The sequence below is a fragment of the Pieris brassicae genome, chromosome 12, assembly GCF_905147105.1.
Source record: "Pieris brassicae chromosome 12, ilPieBrab1.1, whole genome shotgun sequence".
NCBI lineage: Eukaryota > Metazoa > Arthropoda > Insecta > Lepidoptera > Pieridae > Pieris > Pieris brassicae.
This window is the reverse complement of record NC_059676.1, coordinates 1,748,611-1,773,183: the sequence shown is the minus strand read 5'-3', so window position 1 is coordinate 1,773,183 and position 24,573 is coordinate 1,748,611. Positions and strand designations below refer to the sequence as shown.

The following is a 24,573-nucleotide window of genomic DNA, read 5'->3' as shown; positions in this document are numbered from 1 at the left end:
GTACGTGGTTCATTAGGTTTCTGTCAGTGTACTCGTGAGGTACCCAAATATCGAGAGCGTTTTTGTGTACACAGTTTTTTTCTAATGCGCCAAAAGTGTTTTGTGGTCAATTCTCAGTTCTTCATCACTGACTTACGTACTGATATTCCGATCTTGCTCCACTTTTTCAAAAAAGGCATCTATTGTATCCGTATATAGGCGACCGACTTTATTAACCTGAGAAATAAAGCTTTTTTAAATTTAGATATAAAATTTTAGTCACTTGAGAAATAACTTTATTAACTTGAGATATAAATTTATTAACTTGAGAAATAATCTTTATAACCCTAAGAAATAAATCTTTTTAAATTGATATATAAACTTTATTATCTTGAGATAAAAACTTTATTAAATTGAGCAATAAACTTTATTAACTTGAACAATAAACTTTATTAGATTGAGATATAAACATTATTAACTTGAGCAATAATCTTTATTAACTTAAACAATCAACTTTATTAACTTGAGCAATAAACTTTATTGACTTGAGCAATAAACTTTATTGACTTGAGCAATCTTGCATGCGAGTCGTGTACGAGCAGCAGCAGATTTTATTAATTATAATTATAAACAAAAAAGGAGTAGGCATGATGACAGGAGCAATCGAGCAACTCCGTCACAGAAACTCCCATTTCACTACTGAGTTCTCTCCAAGCGATTTATTATGGTACGAAGAACTTTGGTATTTCACAGTATGCATTTTGTACCATAGAGTTGTATTTTGGCAACTTAGGTGGATTACCCAATGTGGATAACATTGGGAATGCAACAAACAAAAAAATACTACGTGCCTGTTTCAAAGGCGCGCGCCGAAAAAACCGAAACCCGTCGGAACGGACCGCTCCGCGTTCGAACGACTTTAGAACTAAGAAATGAGCGTATCAATTTAAAAGGCTGGCAACGCATTCGCGACTCCTGCCCGTTTGCCCTGTTCTATAAAATAAAAAATGGCAACCATCTGACTCGAGTCGCCATAATGTTCAGTCTAGTAATAATTCTATTGTTTTTATGTCTCTCTGATTTAGAAACAGGTAACCAGGCAAAACTGCTTCAGAAAATAGAGGGCATTAAAAAGCATATTTTTGTCAATCCTAACGTCTTAATGATAATGAAAAACAAAAAGAAACGTCAAAATGCTTTATTTTTTACTCTTCTTCTCGGACTTTGATTTCTCTCTTTTCCTCTTATTGAGTGGGTTCCGTGGATCGTAAATATCGAACCAATCGTCGCTTTTCGTCGATGCATCCTTGGCTAAAACGGCCCCATTATCTTCAAAACGTAATGTGTGACTCATCCTGAAAAGCGTTTCATTTATAAACATATTATAGATTTTTTTAAATAACAAACTTAATTTATAGTATTGTCTTTGGTCACCGTGACCACGCACGCTGTAAAGCACGCGAAACGTCGGAAAATTTAGTTAATTAAATTATAAGTTTATAAAAATACAAATAGCTTTAATTCGGTTAAAAAATTGTTTTCTTCCAAACTTAATTTACATAATTTGCTTCAAAATAGGACTTAGGTTTCACACAGTATTATCTTTTGTTAAGCTTTTACACATTAAGAAAACACTTTTTATAATAACAAACAAAGTTTATAATAATAATACATAGCTTCAATCCGTTAAAAAAGTGTTTTCTTAAGGACTTTGGTTTATGAACCATTTCTCTTATTTCCTTACCATTCATCAGTATTTACATCGTCATCATTAGTCGCATCCTCTGGCACCTGACCTTTTTCTTTTATTGCGTGTAGCTTGTTCTTGAATTTGGCCAACAGCTTCAGTGTGAAGTCTTCCCTGTAAAAAATTTAAACTATGTACATCACACACAAGTGAGAGCAAGATGGGCGAAACAAACCGAGAAGTCTTTAGGCACGTTTATTTATAAATTTTGCAGCCAATGTGTGTGCTCGACACAGACAAACTATTAGATCACAAAACTAAAAACAACAAATTACAAAACGGAAATGTGGAGTAGCACAGCGAAATTACATTCATTTTTCTCCTTGAGGATTAAATAATAATTAACACTTGAGTATTCTAAACGTTGTGTTTGCTCTCTTATAGAATCGCTGAAAATTGGGTACACATCGATAATAAAAAATGTGTGCGTGTAATATAACTAATATAACTTCTTTACATTATTTTTCGAAAAACGATCTACTATATGCAACTTTACAGAAATTGGTTAAATAAAGCTAAATTAGATAAAGTTAACAAAAGGCTTTTAATATCATAGACATGAATACAAATGATACAATTACTTCATTTTACCTTATTACTACTAAGATTATAGAATTTTAATAAATTGTAATAAAATTATTACTATCATTGTTATCGTTATAATATATTTTTCTTATTAATGGTTTCGAAAAGTAAAAGATGGCTCGTAACGGAAAAATGTGACGAATATTTTTTTCCAACGCCCATTAAGAAGTTTCACTTCAAAAATTCTATTATTGCACTAGGTACTGCAACGCTTACATTCTTAATAGGACAACCTTTTATTTGGCAAGAACGGTTATTTAAAACTTTTCTTGAATATCGATTTTTAATTAACTGTCTAGAGATTCAATTAACTCTCTGATTTAACTACTTTACTGCGACATATATATCATTAGCGGTTAGAATAAAATGGTTGGGTTGGAATTGTGGCCTCAGATTGCGGGTGTCGCTAAAAAAACCTAAAAGAGTAGAATCTGCCAATGACACCGCATTTCTGTAAAGACTACGACGAAGAATTAAGTAGGATAATAATAAAACAGCATATAGTAAGAGTAATGATTATACATTTGTTTCTAAATCTTATGTCAAAACTTTGTCACTTTTCTAATACATATGGCCAATACAATTCTTTAAATTGCAGGCTCTTAGGGATCATACAATACCATATAATATTTTGTACAACTTATATTAAGAAATGTATACTATCCAATTGTTGTATGGATTCATAAATAAAGCTCTTATAATAATAATTAAACATAACTTCGCTGGTTTGGTCTTTATCACAGAATACTTAAAAAATACCAGTCGTCAACTTATAAATATTTTGTTCTATATATGTTTTAACAATCTTTGTGGTCTTCACAAAATTTAAGTTAATGTATACAAAATATTTTAAAAGAGTATGTATGTAGTTTCGTGCCCATTCTTCTTCATATGAAACTATTTTTTTAATATTATTAAATATGACTTTGAATTTAAAATATTAATGTATGATTATAATTTATATATATTAATCATCATCAATTTCTTCAGAGCTATTAAGAATTGCCTCATCCCACGGCCCGTATTTATTATCCTTGTATTTTTGCCATTTTACAAACATAAACGGACAATAACCACACAAAACGGACACTAAAATCATAAAATAGCACATCAAAATACACGAAAGGCTATATAAAGCGACCAGTGTCAAAATTAAAATAATAAAAAACAAAATTACAAATAATTTCGAATGAAGATATACTTTAAAAAATCTAGGACTCAAAACGAAAAATTTCACGGATATAGTTAACAGAACGAACGCGTCAAACGGCGTATTCAATCTCGAAACGAGACAAACAGACGCAAAAATTGCAGCATTTATCGATAACGATTTCGACACAAAGGCCGCGGGGACGCCATAGTCAAAAAACATCAAATGCAGCAGCATCATGATAACTGCCCAAGCGTAAATAGTGTCTGTGCTGACCGTATCTGTCAGTGTGTGCAAAATAGGTGAAAGTATATAACCTAAAACTATATACACCAACACAACCTTAAAATGTATTAAGATATCACGTTCCACGCACACATATAAACAGTAGCACGCACACATAATCAAAACGGACACGTAGATCACTGTGTACGTGTGAATCCACTTATTGTACATATACGTGTATAGTATTGCGTATAGCACACATATACACAATCGGAGGACAACACGAAATGAGCCTTTCACAGCTTGTAATAAAGTCACTTTTTCTATAAAGATATTTTTTCTCAAATGCTCCAAGAATTTTGAGTCTGTGTAATTGTCTGGATAATCTCGATTCTCATATAAATTCTTCACCCACGGTTTCCTTTTCATCGGTTTTCGTGTTAATTTCGAACGTCTGGTTCTGAAAAGACGTATGTCCTCTTAGTATCGGGTATGTGTTCACGCCTTTTAGAATTCACTTTACTTTATATTCCCATATGAATTTATGAATATAATATGCCGTTATAATTTTTATTCTTTATTTTCTTTGTAGTTGGTGTGTTGAGCATATTTTAAAGGAATTTAACGTCAGATGTAACCTCATTAAATTATAATTCCACAGCTCTATAGAACTTTAGTTCTTCGAACATACAAACACTTCAGGATCGGTATCGCTATTGGTAGTTACAATTAGGACGTGGAAAATCTTGTTGACGTATTTGAGACGAATGTAACGAATGTTTGTAACGAATAAGCTCAAAAACTATTGAACCACTTTGAAAAGCCCTTTATCACAACATGCTATATGTCTGAGTAAAGTTATATTAAAAAAAACTCCAGACGTACAAAATGTTTTGTGGTGAGATTCAGAAACGAGATATAAGACGAACTCTTCGTACACGATGTCGACACGTACGTAATACATTTTGACGTACAGAAGTCGGACTTAGCACTAAGTGTCGTTTCCAAATCTTACCTATAAAATTCTAACCACACCCATGCTACCTGGCTCGTGTGCCGGCCTTTTTTATTCAGTAAATTAGTATTATAATGAAATTAAATATTTTAAAACAATAGTTTCTCAAAGTTTGAATAATAATTTATAATAAAATACCTGGCGGCCCCCTTTTTTGGTACTGTCTCCTTCATTTTTTTATATTTGTCCTGCTCTTGCACGAATTGCTGATACATCTCGTTATTTTCAATAGTCTTCTCTTTCGTCTCTTTCTCTACCTCTTGCGGCTTCTCTTCTTTTGGAGCACGCATCTCCTTTCTAAGCTGTTTTATTTCGCTGCGGATTCGATCTCTAAAAATAGAATAGATATTATAGAAGGTCTAAAATTTAGATTATTTTGTAATATAAAGGTGTTTTGATTGGAGTGTGTTTAATAATGACAAATATTCTCACCTCTCTTTTTTCCTCTCCATATCTCTCTCTTTCCCCAAGTAGTACTCTCCGTCACTATCACTATCTCTTTTCTCTGTATCACTATCTTCTTTCCTCTTTTTGCTATCTCTTTCCTCAGGACTTCTATCTCTTTTACTCAACTTATCTCGTATACTAGAAACCGCAATCGCTGTTTCTTCTTTCTTCTTGTCACTATCTTGTTTCGATTGTTGCTCCATCTCTTTGTCTTGTTCCAACTCTAATTCTGAAACGGTTTTGAAACAAGACGTTAGATACGAGTCACAAATTGACAATTTTATTTTGATATTCTTATGAACGATGTCCGAGATATTTTGAATTATAAATTATGTAATAAAATAACCAGTTCATTGTATATTTGAGATGTCAAACTGTAATGAAAATATATTAAAAGATAGATGCTATTAAAGATAATAGGGTAAAGATTTTGTTATTTCAGTTTCATAAGTTATTTTCAGTACCCATCCATTGCACTCGTAAAAAAGTACATGATATTTACAAATAAAGACGTGATTACAAACTACATGACGCAAGACTTATCTATATATACAATACATTTGGAATCAAAGAAGACTGAAGCTAATTAACTAATGCAATACGACATGAAAATACATAAAATTAGAACTCCGCGTAAATTGTTTAAATACAAAAAACATAAAAAATTGTATTACCGGCCGCGGTTTTGCTGCTAAGCTTTGGATCTGATAGTAAGTCATGTGTTGACTTTGGCTTGCCACGGTACTCCAAAGCCTCACCTTCTTCCTCCTCTGCCTCTTCCCCAAAGGATAGGAGGCCAAAATTCCTGTAAATTCGAACTTTTGTAACCTATGAGGCAAGTGGGAATCTACTGGGTAAAGGTTAGCTTTCCTAAATTCAGACAATTATTTGTTTAACCGGGTTTTAAATAAAACAAAGGACGGTATCATTTTGACTTGTATTTTTTTTAAATGAAAGGTAATGAAAATATAAGTTTCTTGGATTTGTTTCTAAGAATCAAATAAAGAGGAAACTTATAATTGTTTTATGATAAAAATATTTTTACAAATGACGGTTTGCCGTTTTCTGTATTAGATTTGGCCCCCTTAGTGGGTTGCCTGGGATAAAGCACATTGCACTGCCTTTAGTGTTATTAATGTATTTTATTTTTATTAGTTTTATCAATTAATTCAAATAACCATATTGCTTTTATTTCAACACTGCCTAAATAAGGGACAGCACTCAACATGGACACCTAAATATAATTTTTTTTTTGTTTTTGTATGAAATATTTATAGTTAGCAATTTCCTTAAAATATTAAGGCTTGGTTTGAGCAAATTTAAAAGGAATTCCTTGAAAAATCTACATTCATATATTCTTTGCAGTTCTGGAGGTTAGAGAATCACAAACTCAAACAGTTTATTGTCTCCCCGACAAATGTACTATCCAATTTTTTTATTTAATTACAACTATTAGTTAGTGAAATTAGTTGGGTTTAATCAAATAAACAAACACTTCAGCAACATATGTTAAAACCAGGAAATATTACGTACTTGACCCCCTGTCTCTCCTTCTTTTTTTTCTTTTTCGGCTCATTTACTATTTTCTCAGTCACCCGCGGTATAATATCAGTAAAAGGGTTAATTTGAACTGTAGCACCAGTTATCTTATGTGGATGTTCTGGCCTCTCATCAGGGCCTATTAGACCTTCAGTTAGTTTAAGTACATTGTATATTGAGTCACCTAAAAAGGCAATATGAGTAAGTAAAACACCAAATAAATTTCAAATCTTAAGCAATTTAAATTACATGAAGTGGACTAATTATAATGGTAAATAATAAACATAGCTAAATTAAACCAAGACTAGTTTCTTTAGTCTTCATATGGCAGGTTTATTTTCTAAGTCAAATAAGATTCCAACCTCAATGTTGATTTCACTGTTACAGTACTTATGTAGTATGTCCCCATAAATCGCAAGAAGTACTTCGAGCAAGCAGTAGCAAAACTGAGTGTAAGTGTAGTACTAACCAATTACTTTGCCAAATATAGTATGCTTATTCTGCAACTCGGGTGTGGCCGCTAAAGTAAAGAAAAACTGAGAGCCATTGTCATTCTTGCCAGCATTAGCCATTGCCACAAGCCCACGCCTGTTGAAGCGAAGTCGAGAATGGAATTCATCCTGAAATAACAAAATATATTTTATCTATTCAATTATCATACAAATATGATAATCATGATTTAATAGACATTAAAGATCATAAATTTTGGGAAGTTTATTCATGACATTAAATCCATCATTATGATGAGTGACTTAAAGCGAGCAGTGCTGGCCTAGTTGCTTGAGGATTCGCTTACCAACTTGTTGTATAAAAAATACAAGTGTTAGGTTAGGTTAGGTCAAGACATAACGCTTGTTTATTTTAAAAACAGTGTTTTTCATAAATTCACAGAAGGCCATAAATCAATGCAACCATATTTCATAGATTTCAACTGGGAATGTTTATTATTTAATTTTAAAACTTAGGTAAACCTAGTTGAAAATAGTTGAATGACTAACTGCTTACTGAAAAGTTTAATAACATTTGTAGAATATAAGAATTAACAATCTACATAGCTTACCTTAAATGGTTCACCATAGATAGACTCTCCCCCTGTACCATCACCATTAGGGTCTCCGCCCTGAACTATGAAATCAGGAACCACTCTGTGAAATATTGTACCTGGAAAACATTAATGTAAGAAATTGATTCTTGTAACTTATTTATCAAATAAATGTTTTTAAATTATGTGATCTATGAAAAAAATATCTACACTACATGACTTAAATATGTATATAGATCTAAAATGTGTTATGTTCTTGTGCTGTTATCCTTTAGTTCAAAATTACTTTTTATGTTTTTTTTTAGCTAGTAGCAAAGTCTATACATACCCAGAAGTTGGCTTTGATTTTCAGTCAAGTCAACAACTGTTACAGAATACAGATCTTGTTATTTTGAAGTAATATTATCTCTATATTGTAGTAAATAATAAGACATAAATGTCATTACCATTATAGTATCCTTCCATACATAGTTGAATGAAGTTCCTGCATGCTTTTGGAGTTTCTTTTGTCCATAATTCTATGTCTATATCACCAACTGTTGTCTTTAACAGCACCTATAGTATGGATTTATTTTATAATTCGAAATTTCTTGATAGATTGATTTAATAATTTTTGTAATGTAAGTATACAAAACTTACTGTATACTGTCTGCCGAATAGGATTTATAAGATATGTGTCGAATGCTTTCATCAGCAATGTTTTGTTTAAAAAAATTCTTACCTTTCCTAGCGCTGGAGGTTCTTGAATATAAATATTACTCATACTTGAATACTTTATCTACACACAAAACAAAATATACTCGAAGGTAATAGACTGTTATTTTTGTGTAATTTTGTCATTGTACACAGTCATCAGTTAAAAGATACATATTGGCCATTCTGCACTCTCAATTCTCAAATAGGAATATACTTCACGATCTTTAGTTTATAAGTTTTAAATAATTCAATCTAAATGAATTAAGATTTGAGGTACATAAGTATATAGTTTAATACTGATAAATACAGATTAACCAGAATCCTTTCAAATTTTAACTTTCGTGATATGCTTCAACATTGGGTGTAGGCTGTAGCTGTCAAAACCAAAGTGTCAGCAATCAGTATGATATAGTCATTGACATACCAGGCCATAAAATTATTAAAAAAAAAAAAAAAAAAGGTCATTGACATAGTGGTAAAGTATGGAAATTCAAAACAATTTACGTGTTAATCTGAAAGTTGAAATTAATATTCTTAAATCTAACTGCTGACCTAAATTAAGCTTTAAACTATGTGGAAAAAATTAAAGTATATCTAATTAACGGTTAATATTAACAGAAGCCTGTTGATGAGTTGGAAGGATGGTTTGCATCGTTCGACTTTCGTTTAGGATGATTGTATTCTAAATTAATAGTAGCCTAATTGGTAATAGCGTTATCAAGTTAATTTGTATTCTTGAAACTTATTAATAAATTCCGACACTATATTAATACTTCGAGTTCAATTTCTTTTTGTATTATATGCGGAAGTTTCTTTAGTAAAAACAGAAAATATTATACTAATCTGTAAGGTGTTATGTATTGTTTTTATTTAAATTTACCCTGTAAGTAATAAAATTATTCGTGCAAGCTTATTACTATATTGAGCAATATTTCTCGACTTCAGTATCTGTCGGTCGGGCGCTTAGTCATCACTGCAATCTCGTTACATTAAATACTTATCTTTATTGATAAAATATACCATTTATATAAAGCAGAAATTAAGTTGACAGTGCACAGACAGTACAAGTGGATATTTTCTAAAAAAAGTAGTTGACTTTCGCTTCTCATTGTGTTTACGTAGTGAATAATGGGAATACATTGTGAAATAAACCTTAAATCGCCGAGAAATGGTGTGTTTTTATCTGGCAGTGTGATCACAGGAGAAATAAAGTACGCCGTTGATGAGGTAACTTCGCTAAAACAAGTTACATTGTCTCTCAAAGGCATTGGTACATTACGTATGAAAAAGAGATCACCATCACGCCACGAGAAGTCCAAAGTTATATACCGCACGGAGAAGTACGTAAATATACAGCAAGTTCTTTTAAAGAAAGCTAATGGTGATGGTAATGTAGAGATTGGATCGTATACAACGCCATTTAAATTTGAAATACCTGAACGTATACCACCTTCTGCCGACATATTTCGGAAACAGGGCAACCACACATTAAGATACAAAGTTGAATATTTTATTTCAATGAAATTTGAGAAAACAGCATTTTTCTCCTTTACAAAACGGTTCAAAAAAGATATAAAAGTATTATCTGATATTATACCGACGTTGCCCCGGGATGCGATGATTTTCGGGGAGAGAAAAACACTATTTCAACCATTCTCTAGTACAGATTCTATTGTGAATTTGAAGTCGACAATTTTGTCTTCAGTCGTCCGAGCAGGAGACACTATTCAATTCGAATATGAAATAGCTAACAATAGCCACGTGACAGTGAAGTCAGTCGAAACAAAGTTAATTGAATTGGTCAAGTCAAAAAAGAGTAGAAGCCATATAACATTTACGAAAAGTGTTGATGGTACAGATTCAAAATCTGGTAGTATCGAAAATGGGAAATCACAGCAAATGATTACCGATATTAGAGTACCAGAGGATGCGTTAACAATTAGTGCTTGTAACTTGGCAGAGAGGAGTTATGCCGTTCTTATAACAGTAGGACTACCGATGCCACATATAAACTTTGAGCTTACAATACCAGTTGAAATAATGTTGAAATCAGATAATGTTGTTGAAATCTCAGGTGAGGATGCACCACCGTCATACTGGGATGTTATGTGTGAGGATAAAAAAGAATTAGAAATGAATAAACATGATTTAGACGGTGAATGATTTTTATCAAAGGATCTATTTGAACGATAGTAAATAAATAATTTCAATTAAATGTCTTATCAAAACAATAAAATATATTTAAAGTTTAACTTTTGAAGACTGAACGTTCATCGTAAAAAAACTTTTATATTTGTATTAACAATCTTATAAGATTTTGTATATTATGAAATAAATACTGTGAATCGCCTTTTTTGTTTTTAATAATGTTAAATCGGAAGATTAATATAATAATAATATTAATTTTATGCAAAGAATATGATACAAAAATGTTATGGTGGTACTATCGAAAGTTAGCATATTCTGTCACATAATCTCTACAGACATCACCGTTCTCCAAAACATGCTGCAATTCACATCTCCACCATAACCAATAAAATGCTCGGAGATACAGTATTCTTTCATCGAACCACAGTAACCTCTTACAGGACAGGTTTAGGAGGAGGTGCCTGTAACCTCTCATTCGAATTTTTGCTATTATAACGGCTTAAACGGTACTTATCTGGAGCTGGATATATTCGGTAGTGGGCTGATCAATTTTAATGAAATCATTGTAAAGTGTTTATCTCATAACTTATCCGCTGTTTGCTGGTGTTTTTTTGCTTAATAATAAGCAAACAATTCTAGTATTTTTTATTTTATATATATTTTTATTGTATTTTATTTAAATTTTTGTTACATTTATATTAACCAAATTTGACATATATTTTAGGAAATATAACTTGTAACGTATACTGTATATATATCATATGTATGATGTGGTAACGTTCAATAAAGACATATCTGCGAATTACTCAAATATTTCAAAATGGGAATCCATAAATGAAACACTCTGTTTATGTAATTATCCAAAAGAGGAAGTACGCTTGAGAAACTAAACATTCGTTTCTTAATATTATTTATGGCTGCAATACCTAAAATATTAAGGTCCTTACATATGAAATTGGCATTTTGTATGGGAGGAACAATAAGTCGAATATTTTTAAATATAATATATTTAATTAATCAAAGTATGAACCATTGTTTTCTATGCACTTTTGCCATCTCATAGGTAGTTCATTGATCCCTTTACTAAAAAAACCAGTCGGACGGGAATCAATAAAATCTGTGATGGTGATTTGGACTGCCCCATCAGAGTTAAATTTTTTCCCTTGCAAGAATTTGCCCAAATTTCGAAAAAAATGGTAATCCGTTGGAGCAAGGTCCGGGGAGTACGGAGGATGTCTTAGACATTCCAATTGAAACTCTTCTAATTTGGTAGCCGTCTGTTGTGCAGTGTGTGGTCTAGCGTCTTCGTGAAGTAGCAGTGGCGTGGAGCGGTTGAACAGCCTAGGTTGTTTAGCCGCTAGCTTTTCTATCGTGGTTTGCAATTGCTGACAATAGACATCAGCCGTAACAGTCTGGCCAGATTTGAGAAAACCGCAATGAACAATACCGGCACTAGTCCACTAAACGCTTACAAGTAACTTTTTTGGGGTTAATTTTCGCTTGGGGCAGGATTTGGCTGGCTGGCCTGGATCCAACCATTGCGCTGAGCGCTTCCGATTATCGTAAAGAATCCATTTTTCATCACAGGTAATGATTCGGTTTAAAATACCTTCATTATTGTGCCGGTTCAGTAATGTAACGCAGCAGTCGACGCGCGTTTGCCGGTTTGCTTCAGTCAATTCGTGAGGTGGGTGACCATTCAAGCTTTTTAATCTTCCCAATTCGCTTCAAGTGAATTAAAACAGTTTTATCACTAACACCGCAGCCTGCAGCTAACTCGGACGTGGTTTGCGATGGATCCGCTTCCACAATAGCCTTCAATATTTCATTATCAACTTGGGTCTCAGGCCGTCCACGGGGCTTGTTGTGCAGGTCGAAATTTCCAGAACGAAAACGTTGGAACCAAAAACGAACTGTGATTTCTTTTGCAACATGACCGCCATACACATCATTCACCCTTCGAGTCTTTTCCGCAGCACTAGTGCCACGGCGGAACTCGTACGCGTAAATAATGCGATACTTTAAGTTTTCCATTTTGTAAAATGAGTGACGCAAACAGAAAAAAAACAATAGAAAAAAACAAATGAATGACGGTCATCGAAGCACAAATACATGAGTAAATAGCTGTACAAATTTGAATTTGGAATTCCTTACCAAAGAGGAGAACATCGTGATTAAAGTGGTCAGTACGAAATACGCCAATTTCATATGTAAGGACCTAATATTACAATAATTGTTTACAATGTAACAAAACACTGCACATGTTTCGTTAAGCAACTAGGTTTTTATATCTATATAAATAAAAATGAATCGCAAAATATGTTGCCAAACAAAACTTGAAGACGGTCGTACCAATTTGTAGTTATTTTTATTTATTCTATGAACTCTAGTTCAAAGATATTTAGATATATATCTTAGAAGAAAGAGAAAAAAAATGAAAAATAAAACATTAAAATTTTAGTTTTATTTAGTACTTACGCTTTTATATCAAAAAAGAGATATTTTTCTATGTGCTAGTATAGCAAAATGTTTCAAATGTTGGTATGTAGCTACTAAAAAGGTTGCCTAAATAAAAAAAACACATCAAGGTAGTGATCCGCCAAGTATTTTTATATAAATATTAGCCGTCAAATCATTTGAGTAGTGAGTAGTGAGTGAATCAGTAGCTCATTAATAAAGATTTATAATAAAATAGATATTTATTTTCAGATCCTTGATCCATATTTGTATTCAGTAATAATTCTATAAGTCTTAGGTGCTATGTTACCATTGATTAGTAAACAAGAGTTATATTGACATTAAACTCATCAGTTCGTGTGTTTGTTAAAATATTCGCAGGCGCCTGAAAGTGTTGAATAGGGGCCATACGAATCCTTCTGTATACAATATGTTAATCCTATATATACAATATGTTAATTCTATATATACAATATGTTAATCCTATATATAAAATATGTTAATCCTATATATAATATGTTATTCCTATATTTTGTGAAAGTTTCAACGTTCTGTTACTAGATACACCTGTATTTATATAAATAATCTTATTTTTAACAAAATCTGTTTTGCCTGTACATTTTTACCAGGCAGTGAGAGAATTGTAATAACATATCTTAATTTCCATGATAGGTCAATCATCGAGGTTTGGTAACTTCGAAAGAGAACTTAGCAAATAGGAAGCAACATATGAACTATAATATAAAATAAATAATCGATAATTAATGATAGTGAGTACACTAGGATAGGTGACCAGCCATGCAGACGTCAGAATATAATACGGTCACGTAAATTGTCATGGTCTAAGGAAGCCTTAAAAAGAAATGTCTTCGTTTTCCATCTCTAGGGTACCATTCCTTCAATATTTTCCATGGGGACTCCATAACATATGACCTCTCTCCATTTCATTTGGTCTATCTTAGTGAGAATGTCTGTCACATCTGTTCCAGCTCTAGTCTGTGTTTGTACTAGTCTAATTTTTCTTTTTTTCTTCTGAGCATGCTTCTTTCCATGGATCTTTGGCAGTAAGTTAGGCTAGCATGCCTCTATACTATCTATAATCGTTGGCCATTGATACTTTAAATTTGTCAAGCGCTTACTTGCGCATTGAAATCCCCCATAAAGATGATAATATTATTTTTATTAGTATATATGGTTTGAGAGTGTATTATGAAAGGATTTATGTTATAGTTCATTACATTTTCCAGCTGGTGCATAGATTTGGATGATTGACCATTTTTTTTTGACGTCGGGTATTTTGCAGCAAATGTAGAGTGGTTATTCTCATTGTTATACGGATGAAATGTTCTATGGAATGTTTTAAGTGAGTTAACTAAAAAAAACTCCTCTTTAACCTTCGATTTCGCCTTCATGGATCATTGTATAATCTTCTTTATTATTTCTTCTTTATTTATTTCTAAGTTTTCTTCTTCTTGATTGTCCTGATTAGTGGCACTATACGTTCCATTTAAGGTATTTCAGCGCTACTATATGCATAGATAGTAATTCAGGAGTTATAATCCTAACACTTAATATACCTTATAACCTTATACACTTTATACCACCATTTATAACTATATATAAGGGTTATATTTTACAAAGGTAAATTTTATTATATAAAGCTTGTAAGTAAATCTTTGGATCTACTGAACCAATTTTGAAAATTATTTTACTAATAGTTAGCCATGATATTTGGTTGTTATGTATATACTATGCATACTATGTAGGTTGTTATGCATAGGCTATCTATCTCCTAGTTGCGTTTGATCCACGACTTTTTGGCTGTATATTTCATCCGAATAATGAAAATTATTTCACGGTAGGCGGAAAGTAGATTTAGGAGACAAAATCCTTTTCAGTCCCCCAGACCTTTCGATCTGAAAGGTCAAGAGAAAAGTTGCAAAGCTTCATGCCTACAAAAATGTCAGGGATAGTATATGTATTTTATATTAAATAAAAACAAATCCTTCCATGCGTCTATTTGTCGTTTGTTTGCGATAAACTCAATCGCACGGAATTTACCTGCAATTATGATTCTTGAGGAAGGTTTAGATACATATATCATTTTCTAGGCTCACGGATCACGCTTGTTCAAACGAAGCAGCCGGAGCTCAGACTTTCAAGAAGATGGAAATTCAATACCTTTTTTACATTCGGTAGTTATAGCGTTTATAAATGTTATCAATATAAAAGTTTTTCTTGGCATTTTGTACCATATTCTATCATATGGATAATGATCTCGTCTTGAGGATTTATAATTGGGAACGTCTTTTTGCTGACGGCGTCTACCCATTAATTCTTGACGGACAGCTCTGAAATATAAAACACGAGTTCTATCCCACTACTTATATTCGTATTTGTGTTAAGTTTTACTTCGAACTTTCTTATTTTGTTATGCAATAATTTTTAAGGAAATCTTTTAATAAATAAATCGTATAAGTGAATTATCTATTTTTGTCCGATAATTTGGAAAGGATTTTGAACGTAGCCGTTTTGGATGAGCCGTGGATTTGGTGATAAGTATGACTATTTTTCATATATAAAATCACATCATGGTGAAATTATCACGAAGATTTATCCGTCATAGACAAAAAATCATAATACTGGTTTGTGGACGGAGCCGGCTGATTTAAAATTAAAACAAAGACAAACTAAAAAGCTGGTATTTTTATTTCAACAAAATATTATTTATATCAGTCACCGGTATACATTTAACAAATCATTCAAAACATCATTTTATATAAACTTCTGGCTTAGTCTCCGAGACCATGTTTCGGAGAAGTAATAATCATTACGGTTCACATTTTATGTAAAATTTTAAAATATTTTTAAATGTAGGAATTCGTTGCAAACAAAATACTTTTGCTAGAACTTAAGTTCTATGTATATAGTATGAATATATTATCGTATATTTAACGTCGTCATTAACTATTTTGCTCTTTTAATCTTGTTAAAACTTCGTCCTTCAAATCAATCATTTTTATTTTGTTTGTCAAACTGACAGCTGACAGATATTAAAGTATCTATTCTGTTTGGAATGAAAACGTCTGTAGCAAACCCTGTTACACAATACATTATTAATAACTATCTTAAACCAGTTGTGCCTGGTTTCTTTTGCACTTGAATCAATTTATGATATCTTTTAAGCTTGGTCTTTCTTCGGTTTGTGAACTTTAAAAATAAACAATTCATCACACACATTAATTTAACGTCTATGATTCCTTCCGGTATCACACAACAGTTATTGATGAACTTGTAAATAATATATATAAGTACTATGATTTCTCACTATATATTATGAATATTATAAATTAATTATTTAAAATATTTAAAAAAAACTATAAAGATTATAGTTAATAATAATATTACGCTTTCTGTTATCTCTTTGACTCCTTTTGAAAATAGTACTTAAAACACGCATAAATGTTGTTTTCTAATCTTATTTTGTTAATATTGTTTTTACACATAGTTGTTTGGAATGCTTATATTAATCTTATAATAAACAAAATATAGAGTACAAAAATAGTTTTTATTAAATATCAATTTTTTAAAACATAACATAAATGCGAGAATGTCGTATCGAAATTAGACCACTGGTTTCTTTGGTAGACTGATTGTAACTGTCTTGTTTTCTAAGTACTGCAGGATACCGTCTTCACCCCTGAAAAAAACAAAATAAAACTTAGTAAACAAACCACTTCCTTTATGCCTCCTATTAAAGTGACTGCTACATAATTTAAAGGAAATAAAATTAAAAAAATATAATAATAAGAATTATTATTATTTTATTTTCATATACCGAATTAAAATACTAATAAGCTATACTAATATATATAATAATTATATACTAATAGCTAAAGACAAGTACGTCGACTGTTCAAGGTATATTTTAACAGCAGGCTGCTTGGTGTTCATCGCACAAAACGCCGGAACACTTATTTTTTTAATTAAAGCATTTAGTTTTTGAAATGGGTAAAATTACTGCTTAATATAAACTAACATTGGTAGGGATGTGATTGTGCAGATTTTAATTAGTTATATCGAGATTGATGTTTCTACTTGCAAACTTTTTACCACCTATAATATTATTCACCACTGTGCAGTGTATGTTTGGTAAATGAGAGTATTTAAGGTATGATCATTTTTAACTTACAATTCTCGTCCTATTCCGGACTCCCTGAAACCACCGAACGGAGCCTGGGCGACGATATGCTCGTATGTGTTTACCCTAGAATATTATTTATTAAATTTACATAACATTATAGGAATCCTATTCACACGGTGTCATTTAATTTGGAAGGTTGACGATCATCATGGCTGCTTTGATTTAGGTTGCCGCGCTTCTTCCTTAGAAATAATGTATTGATCAAAAGTGGCAACAAGTCTTAAGTTGATAAAGAATTTTTCTAGAACGAGATTGAGTCAAAAACTTGAACAATAGCTACTACTAACTACTTACCAAACACTTCCGGCACGTACATGCTTGGCGAAAGCTAGAGCGGTAGTGACGTCGTTGGTGATGACACCAGCTCCCAAGCCATAGTTGGAATCATTAGCGCGATCTACCACTTCCTCAAAGGTCTCGAATTTCAGAATACTCTGGACTGGTCCGAAGATCTGAGGACAAACAGTACTCGATAAAGATATAATTTACGTGTTGCGTTCTTTCTGATGACAACAATTCCGGACTATTTTAATAAGGGAATTTAGGTTTTAGTAACAATTATGTTTAGTTTAGTTCATGTTAGGTTATCTCAGTAAGATTAATATGACAAAGAATGTTTGACGTTCATAAACTGTTTCGTGAACAGTGTACAGCAGCGTTTGAGTTTAAATATTTGTATGTATCACTACTTTTTGCAACTAATACATTCATTTGTAATCTCCACCAGTGTTGTGTCACATTTTTTGTATGAAATTTATATTTTTATAAACTTGTACAATAAGGTGTAAAGCTCTTTCGCGGTAAATTAAAGATTTTGACACCGCGAAAATTTAGATCATGCAAATCTTATAAAATTACTTTTCTGCTTTGTTATGATTTTGAGAGGCTCTAAACAACTTCGTCTTCTTTATTGGTCTTCTTCTAATCTATATTTACCTCTTCTCTGGCTATCTTCATGTTGTCAGTGACGTCAGCAAAGACAGTGGGTTGAACGAAGAAACCGACGTTGCCGTGGCGTCCGCCTCCAGCCACACAACGAGCACCTTCCTTTTTACCAGCCTCTATGCAATCTATAACTTTGGTGAAAATGTCTGTATCGATCTGTAACATGAAAAATATATATAAACATCATAAAGAAATTGAGGAAATGGCCTATAAACGGACGTGAGCAAAGATCAATCAAAGTGACACTGTTCGAAGTGTGGAGGAAGAAACGTGCTATTCTTCTTTTGAACCAAAGAGGGGATCCTCGAACATTCTAACAACTGACTGGTTAGCCCGAAGGTACCAAGTAGAACTATTACGAGATAAAAAGAAAAAATAGTTAAGTACCAGAGGTCCCTGTTGAACATTTCCGAAAGGGTTCCCTACAGTCCTCTTCTTAGCGATTTCAGCGGATTTAGCAACGAATTTGTCGTAGATTCCAGATTGAACAAAGGTCCTTGTACCAGCTACGCAGCATTGACCTCCGTTGGTGAATGCAGCACGGTGGGCAATGTCTGCAGCCTTTTCCACTGTATCAAAATACTAAACATTCACTACAGCTGACAAGACGTTTATAATTAATTGTTTCGTGTCTGAATGAACAGAAAACAAAAAGGTAGTAAAACTTAAGAAAACAATACCCACCGTCAGCGTCATTGAAAATAACAAGAGGACTCTTTCCACCAAGCTCAAGAGTGACTCTCTTAAGGTTGACGGCAGCGGCACCTTTCATGATGATCCGACCGACCTAACAGCGTTATAAAATGATTAGTTACTCATACACAAGCTAAAATAAGAGTTTTATCTAAATTCCAGAAAGTTTGAATATATTGGACAGAGGTTTTTGTGCTAAATTAAAAGGTTAAGTATGCATATCGCCTTGATCCTGATGACTCCATAAGTGGTTGTCATAAAATGAAATTCATTCTTATAAAGCCTTACCTCTGTCGATCCAGTAAAAGCCATTTTGTCTACACGCGGGTGGTTGGTGAGGGCAGCTCCAGCGGTCGGGCCGTAACCGTTAATAACGTTTACAACTCCAGCAGGAATACCAGATTCCTTTACGAGCGCAGCCATCGCGAGTGCCGTAAGAGGTGTTTGTTCTGCTGCCTTTACGATCACGGTGCACCCTAAGAGATTTAAATTATGCTTCCTCTATATTAAATAATTAAACTCTATATTAAATAATCTACAAAATCATTGTATTTGATATAATTAACTATTTAACCTATAATAATGTGGCATCTGTAATAGAAATGAACTCACCAGCAGCTAAAGCAGGGGCGATTTTCCATACGAACATAGGAATGGGGTAGTTCCAGGGAAGAACTTGTCCACAAACACCAACTGGTTCCTTCATGGTCATGGAGATGACCTCTCCATCTGGTTAAAAATGTTATACTTGGTAGTTATAATATTTCGCATAATATATTAGTAGAATAGCACTTATAAGGATAAATACCCGCTGGAATCGTGTTTCCTAAAATCTTGTCGGCTTTACCAGCGTAGTATCTGACCACAGAAGATGCCCAGAAAACTTCAGCGTAAGACTGAGCGACGGGTTTTCCATTATCTAAAGTTTCAAGTTCTGACAAGTATTTGGCGTCCCTCTCCATAAGTTCGGCCAACTTGAAGAGCAGTCTTCCCCTCTGAGAGGCATCCATGGTACGCCATTCTGAATAGCGGTGGAAGGCTTTCACGGCTGCGTCTACTGCAAGGTCTACGTCAGCCTAGAGAAAATTTATAACTTGATTTATTTATATGCAAACAAAAACAATTGTAGAAAAAATAGAAAACGTTTCCTTGGTATAATTCAATTACACATATTTTTGAGCTACAACAATGTCAAGCAGCTCTTAACGTCGTATGTGAGATTTTTAATTAAGTAAATACCTTGTCTCCTTCAGCGACTCGTATGATGACAGATTCATCTTGGGGGTTGAAGGTGGGAAAAGTCTTTTTGCTAACAGCATCCACAAATTCGTTGTTGATGAACAACTGGAATGAAATCCATAAATAGTTAAAAAAGAACTTTATACTAAAATGTTTGAATAGAAGATAATTTGGTGTATTTAGTTAATTTTCAGAAGGGCCGGGGTTCCAAGTAGCTCTTTATCTTTAGAATTTAGAATCTCACTTAGAGTTCACCCTAAAACTCCATATGTGCACAGCTGTGAGTCGAACGCATAAGTCTCAGAGTCATTTGCTAAAGCCTAGTCTCTACTTGAAGTACCTACCTTGGTATACTAGCAGTGAATCTGGATATTATTAAAAAAACATAAATTGTGTAATGCGAGCGTTATTAAAAAAATCTCGCAAATTAATTCAATATCGTAATGTTGTGCCAAATTTTGTTATGGAGTGTACACCACTGTGGCTTTACTTTTCACAGTTCACTGAAAATTTTTCATTGTATATTTACATATTTGTATCGTGGTGTAAATGTATTGTTTAAACAAAACTTCATACAATGAACTGTTAAGTAATTTCATCAAATTAATTTGTAATTGCATTATCCCACTAGTCATGTCTGTTTCAACGCTATATGTATATACAAAAATGAATAGCAAAAAATGTTGGTAAGCTTAAAAGCGTCGTCGAGACGGCTTGGCCAATTCGAGTATTTTTTGCGAGTATTTCTTGAGCTCTAAAGTAGGGTTTTATGGAGAGAAAATTGAAAAAATATATTAAAATAAATATTTTTTTCTAGTATTTCCAGGTTTGTTCCGAAAAAGCAAACGATTTCTATGGGCTAGCATTGTAAAATTTACGCGAAATCATATTAAAGCAAAACAAAGTTATATTTATAATTTTTATACTCAGAACAAACGAAACCCATATGTGGTCTATAAATAAGTTTTCGAGATAAACCAGTAATTACGCCGATCTGATACCACCATCGGCATCACATACACTATCATTTATAATTAGTGACAAAATAATGTCTGCATTTTCTCACCCTATCGAAATTAAGTAGGTCTGCAAGCTTATTTTCAATGAGTTTAGAAAGTAACCAATACATTTCTTAATCATGGAATGATAATCAGTCATAACTTCAGTAATAAGTTTTAATATTGAAATATTCTAAAATAAATAAATATTACCTTGGTGTATTTAATTTCCACTTTAGCCATTGCGAATTTTACAGGAACGATACGTGCGACGAATACGGCAAAAACTCACAATATGACATCTTCTTACAGACGCAGATTATAAATACACTAAATCTTCAGCTGATAATGGCTGATACGATATACTATATCCATACTACGGGTTTTGTTTATTTTAGTAATTCAGTTTATTTTCGTTATTTGGTTTAAAGTATAACTCATAGGTCGAAATCATATTCCTCCAATAAATATCGTTTTATTAATATTTAAATTTCCTGACCCTTCAGGGCCGGAGTCCGACGAGGCTTGATTCTCGCGTCTCTCCTGTTCACGCTGTTCACTGGCAAAGTCTCCCTCTCTCATGCCGATTACACTGCTCTCTAAACCACCCACAAAGATTGAGGTGGACATCGAGGACACACTCCAGACGGCAACCACGTCGCTAGGCAAATGGTTTCGGAAATGGGGATTCCAAACAAATCCCGAGATGAGCGTCGCAGTTCTCTTTACCAAGGGCAACCCCGATGCTGTCGGAAAAATTTCGCCTCAAAAAATATGTAAACCTCTACGGGCAGGCCATCCTGTGGCAAAAGTCCGGAAAATATCTAGGTGTCACGCTCGATAGAGGCATGTAGATTCGTCTGCACACAGCTGCCGTTAGCAAGAAGGCCTCTTTTGTTCCGTATTTCCTCCTGAATAAAAGGAGTCACATAGGGACATCCCTAGGACATAAGGAAACATGGTACAATATCTGTATTCGACCGTGAATGACCTAAGCTAGCGTAGTCTTCGCACATTGAACCACTTCCATATCCACCGGCTACACGCGCTTCAGACTCGATTCATGAGAATCGCGACCGGTGCACCCTTCTAGGCGAGGAACGTCCATCTCCACCACGATCTGGTACTCCCTTCCATAGCCTAATGCATGAAGTTTTACTTTGACAAAGCTAAACATCATCTCAACCCATTAGTGCTTAAAAGCATCAATTATTACCCCCTTCCGGCCCAAACTGAGGTCCGAGTCTCGATGGCGCCGGAGACGCCGTTGCGCTAGTCGCGAGAACAACGCCCATCCCTGCCGATGTACGCTCGCCAAGACAGCCCGAGCTGAACTGTAAAGTCCTTCAGGTCACAGCCAGATTCCATTCGATAGAGGCATGTAGATTCGTCTGCACACAGCTGCCGTTAGCAAGAAGGCCTCTTTTGTTCCGTATTTCCTCCTGAATAAAAGGAGTCACATAGGGACATCCCTAGGACATAAGGAAACATGGTACAATATCTGTATTCGACCGTGAATGACCTAAGCTAGCGTAGTCTTCGCACATTGAACCACTTCCATATCCACCGGCTACACGCGCTTCAGACTCGATTCATGAGAATCGCGACCGGTGCACCCTTCTAGGCGAGGAACGTCCATCTCCACCACGATCTGGTACTCCCTTCCATAGCCTAATGCATGAAGTTTTACTTTGACAAAGCTAAACATCATCTCAACCCATTAGTGCTTAAAAGCATCAATTATTACCCCCTTCCGGCCCAAACTGAGGTCCGAGTCTCGATGGCGCCGGAGACGCCGTTGCGCTAGTCGCGAGAACAACGCCCATCCCTGCCGATGTACGCTCGCCAAGACAGCCCGAGCTGAACTGTAAAGTCCTTCAGGTCACAGCCAGATTCCATTAAAAAAAATCAGGTACATCAATTCTAACATGAATTGACTGGTAGTGTTTGTGGGTGTTTTTTAAGTTATAATACATTGATTATACATGAGAATAGAAGCTTAGTTACGTATTTCATTAACCATTATTAAAATTAACCAAATTGGTTTAAAATCTTTGATTATATTTACTTGCGAATTTCACTATATAATTTATATTAGTAAATTAACAGTGTTTTATTATAGAATCATACTTAGTAAACTGATTATAGTTTTTTGATAAGATATGCATTGTGCATTGGTGAATCAAAAAGGATATCGTTACAAGGTCATTTCCTGTGTTACAAACACTTCCTAAGATTAGAAAGTCTAAAATATAACTAATGCAGTGCAATGTTGGAAAGTTATGCATTTAATAATAATCATTTAGTAAAAATTATAAATATCATTAGATTTACTAATGATATTTAATTTTTTTACTTGACTTGACTACGTAAAAGGAGTTTATATATATATATAAAACTTTTATTCGGTTACTTTATCTATCAAGCTGTATTCCAGAATTCATTTATTTACAAGGAGGTAGCAGATATAAATGAAGAAAAACACAATAAATATATCATACAATTCAGTTTTATTTCTTCAATTTGTTTGTCATTATCACTTTAGTCTATTCTAATTTTTAAGCATTATTCAGCAAAATCAACTTTGTTTTATAAACTCAATTTTACCAATTAAAAGTTTAGGTTAATATTTTAATAGATTATATATTCATCTGCTATTTTTCACATTTTCTATTAATCCTTTTTCATAATTCCCTTTATTAAATGATTTCATCGTGTTTTAAAAAGGTAAGAACAAAATTATTACTATATTTATCTTAAGTTATTACTAATTCTCATCTACATTTAATCATGGTTAACTCGGTTGTCAAATACAGAACATACTAACGTAGTCATACAATTGTTTCAAGCAGACTTTGGCGTTTAATACTTTATGTAACTGACGGTCACAAACGTATCTAGTACTATTTTTGTTGAGATTACTTAAAACAGTGGCTTACTAAATGAAGGATATTTTTTTGCATAATACTCTTAATTTATTAATAAACCATTAGATCATTTATTGGAGAGCCATAGGTTCGATCCCCGGCTGTGTAAGTGTTATTGGTGACAAATGGGTTGGTGAGAATTTGTATTATTTCATTAATTTTTATGACGTACTTCTGATAGAAATTTTATGTATTTTGGCAAGTATTCTCACATGTATAGACTTCCTTTACACACAGTACTGTTACATAAATATGAGTTCATACAATTATAATTTGACTATTAATATGATTTGCAGTTTTATCCAAATTATTAAGTAGGTAGGTATTCTTACAAATTAGGCCTTTAAAATACTACTTTAATCGCATGTATTAATATTAGATAGAATGATAATTTCAACTTGACTCGTTATAGTTTTTTTCTGAATTGTGAAGATAAATCATGAATATTACATTCAGATATACGGAACTGATTATAATTATCAAAAACTGTGGGAAAACCCAATTGATTGATTACGTCAATATTTATAAAGTATATAA

At 33.2% G+C, this 24,573-nt stretch overlaps 3 protein-coding genes across 4 annotated transcripts; 1 reads left to right on the top strand and 2 right to left on the bottom strand.

Annotated features, from left to right (window-relative positions):
• Positions 1-1,161: 1,161 nt before the first annotated feature.
• Positions 1,162-8,771, bottom strand: LOC123717386 (spliceosome-associated protein CWC27 homolog). 2 transcript variants are annotated; one of them, XM_045673348.1, is made up of 10 exons: positions 8,451-8,764; positions 8,176-8,284; positions 7,748-7,848; positions 7,157-7,307; positions 6,682-6,871; positions 5,823-5,953; positions 5,134-5,377; positions 4,840-5,031; positions 1,724-1,840; positions 1,162-1,334 (listed from the first exon to the last, which is right to left on the bottom strand). In XM_045673348.1, the coding sequence occupies exons 1-10, from the start codon at positions 8,490-8,492 to the stop codon at positions 1,178-1,180; spliced, it is 1,434 nt and encodes a 477-aa protein (XP_045529304.1). In that variant the 5' UTR covers positions 8,493-8,764; the 3' UTR covers positions 1,162-1,177. The 2 variants fall into 2 exon arrangements, with proteins under 2 accessions (XP_045529304.1, XP_045529303.1); XM_045673347.1 differs by lacking the exons at positions 1,162-1,334; positions 1,724-1,840 and adding an exon at positions 2,458-4,146 and having other exon boundaries at positions 8,451-8,771.
• A 143-nt stretch (positions 8,772-8,914) lies between these two features.
• LOC123717544 lies at positions 8,915-10,690 on the top strand. The gene has a single exon (XM_045673591.1). The coding sequence runs from the start codon at positions 9,554-9,556 to the stop codon at positions 10,586-10,588; it is 1,035 nt and encodes a 344-aa protein (XP_045529547.1). The 5' UTR covers positions 8,915-9,553; the 3' UTR covers positions 10,589-10,690.
• A 5,952-nt stretch (positions 10,691-16,642) lies between these two features.
• Positions 16,643-21,389, bottom strand: LOC123717174 (aldehyde dehydrogenase 1A1-like). The gene is made up of 11 exons (XM_045673044.1): positions 21,323-21,389; positions 20,112-20,216; positions 19,681-19,948; positions 19,485-19,601; positions 19,161-19,348; positions 18,864-18,966; positions 18,567-18,748; positions 18,171-18,335; positions 17,529-17,686; positions 17,223-17,297; positions 16,643-16,730 (listed from the first exon to the last, which is right to left on the bottom strand). The coding sequence occupies exons 1-11, from the start codon at positions 21,350-21,352 to the stop codon at positions 16,655-16,657; spliced, it is 1,467 nt and encodes a 488-aa protein (XP_045529000.1). The 5' UTR covers positions 21,353-21,389; the 3' UTR covers positions 16,643-16,654.
• Positions 21,390-24,573: the final 3,184 nt, after the last annotated feature.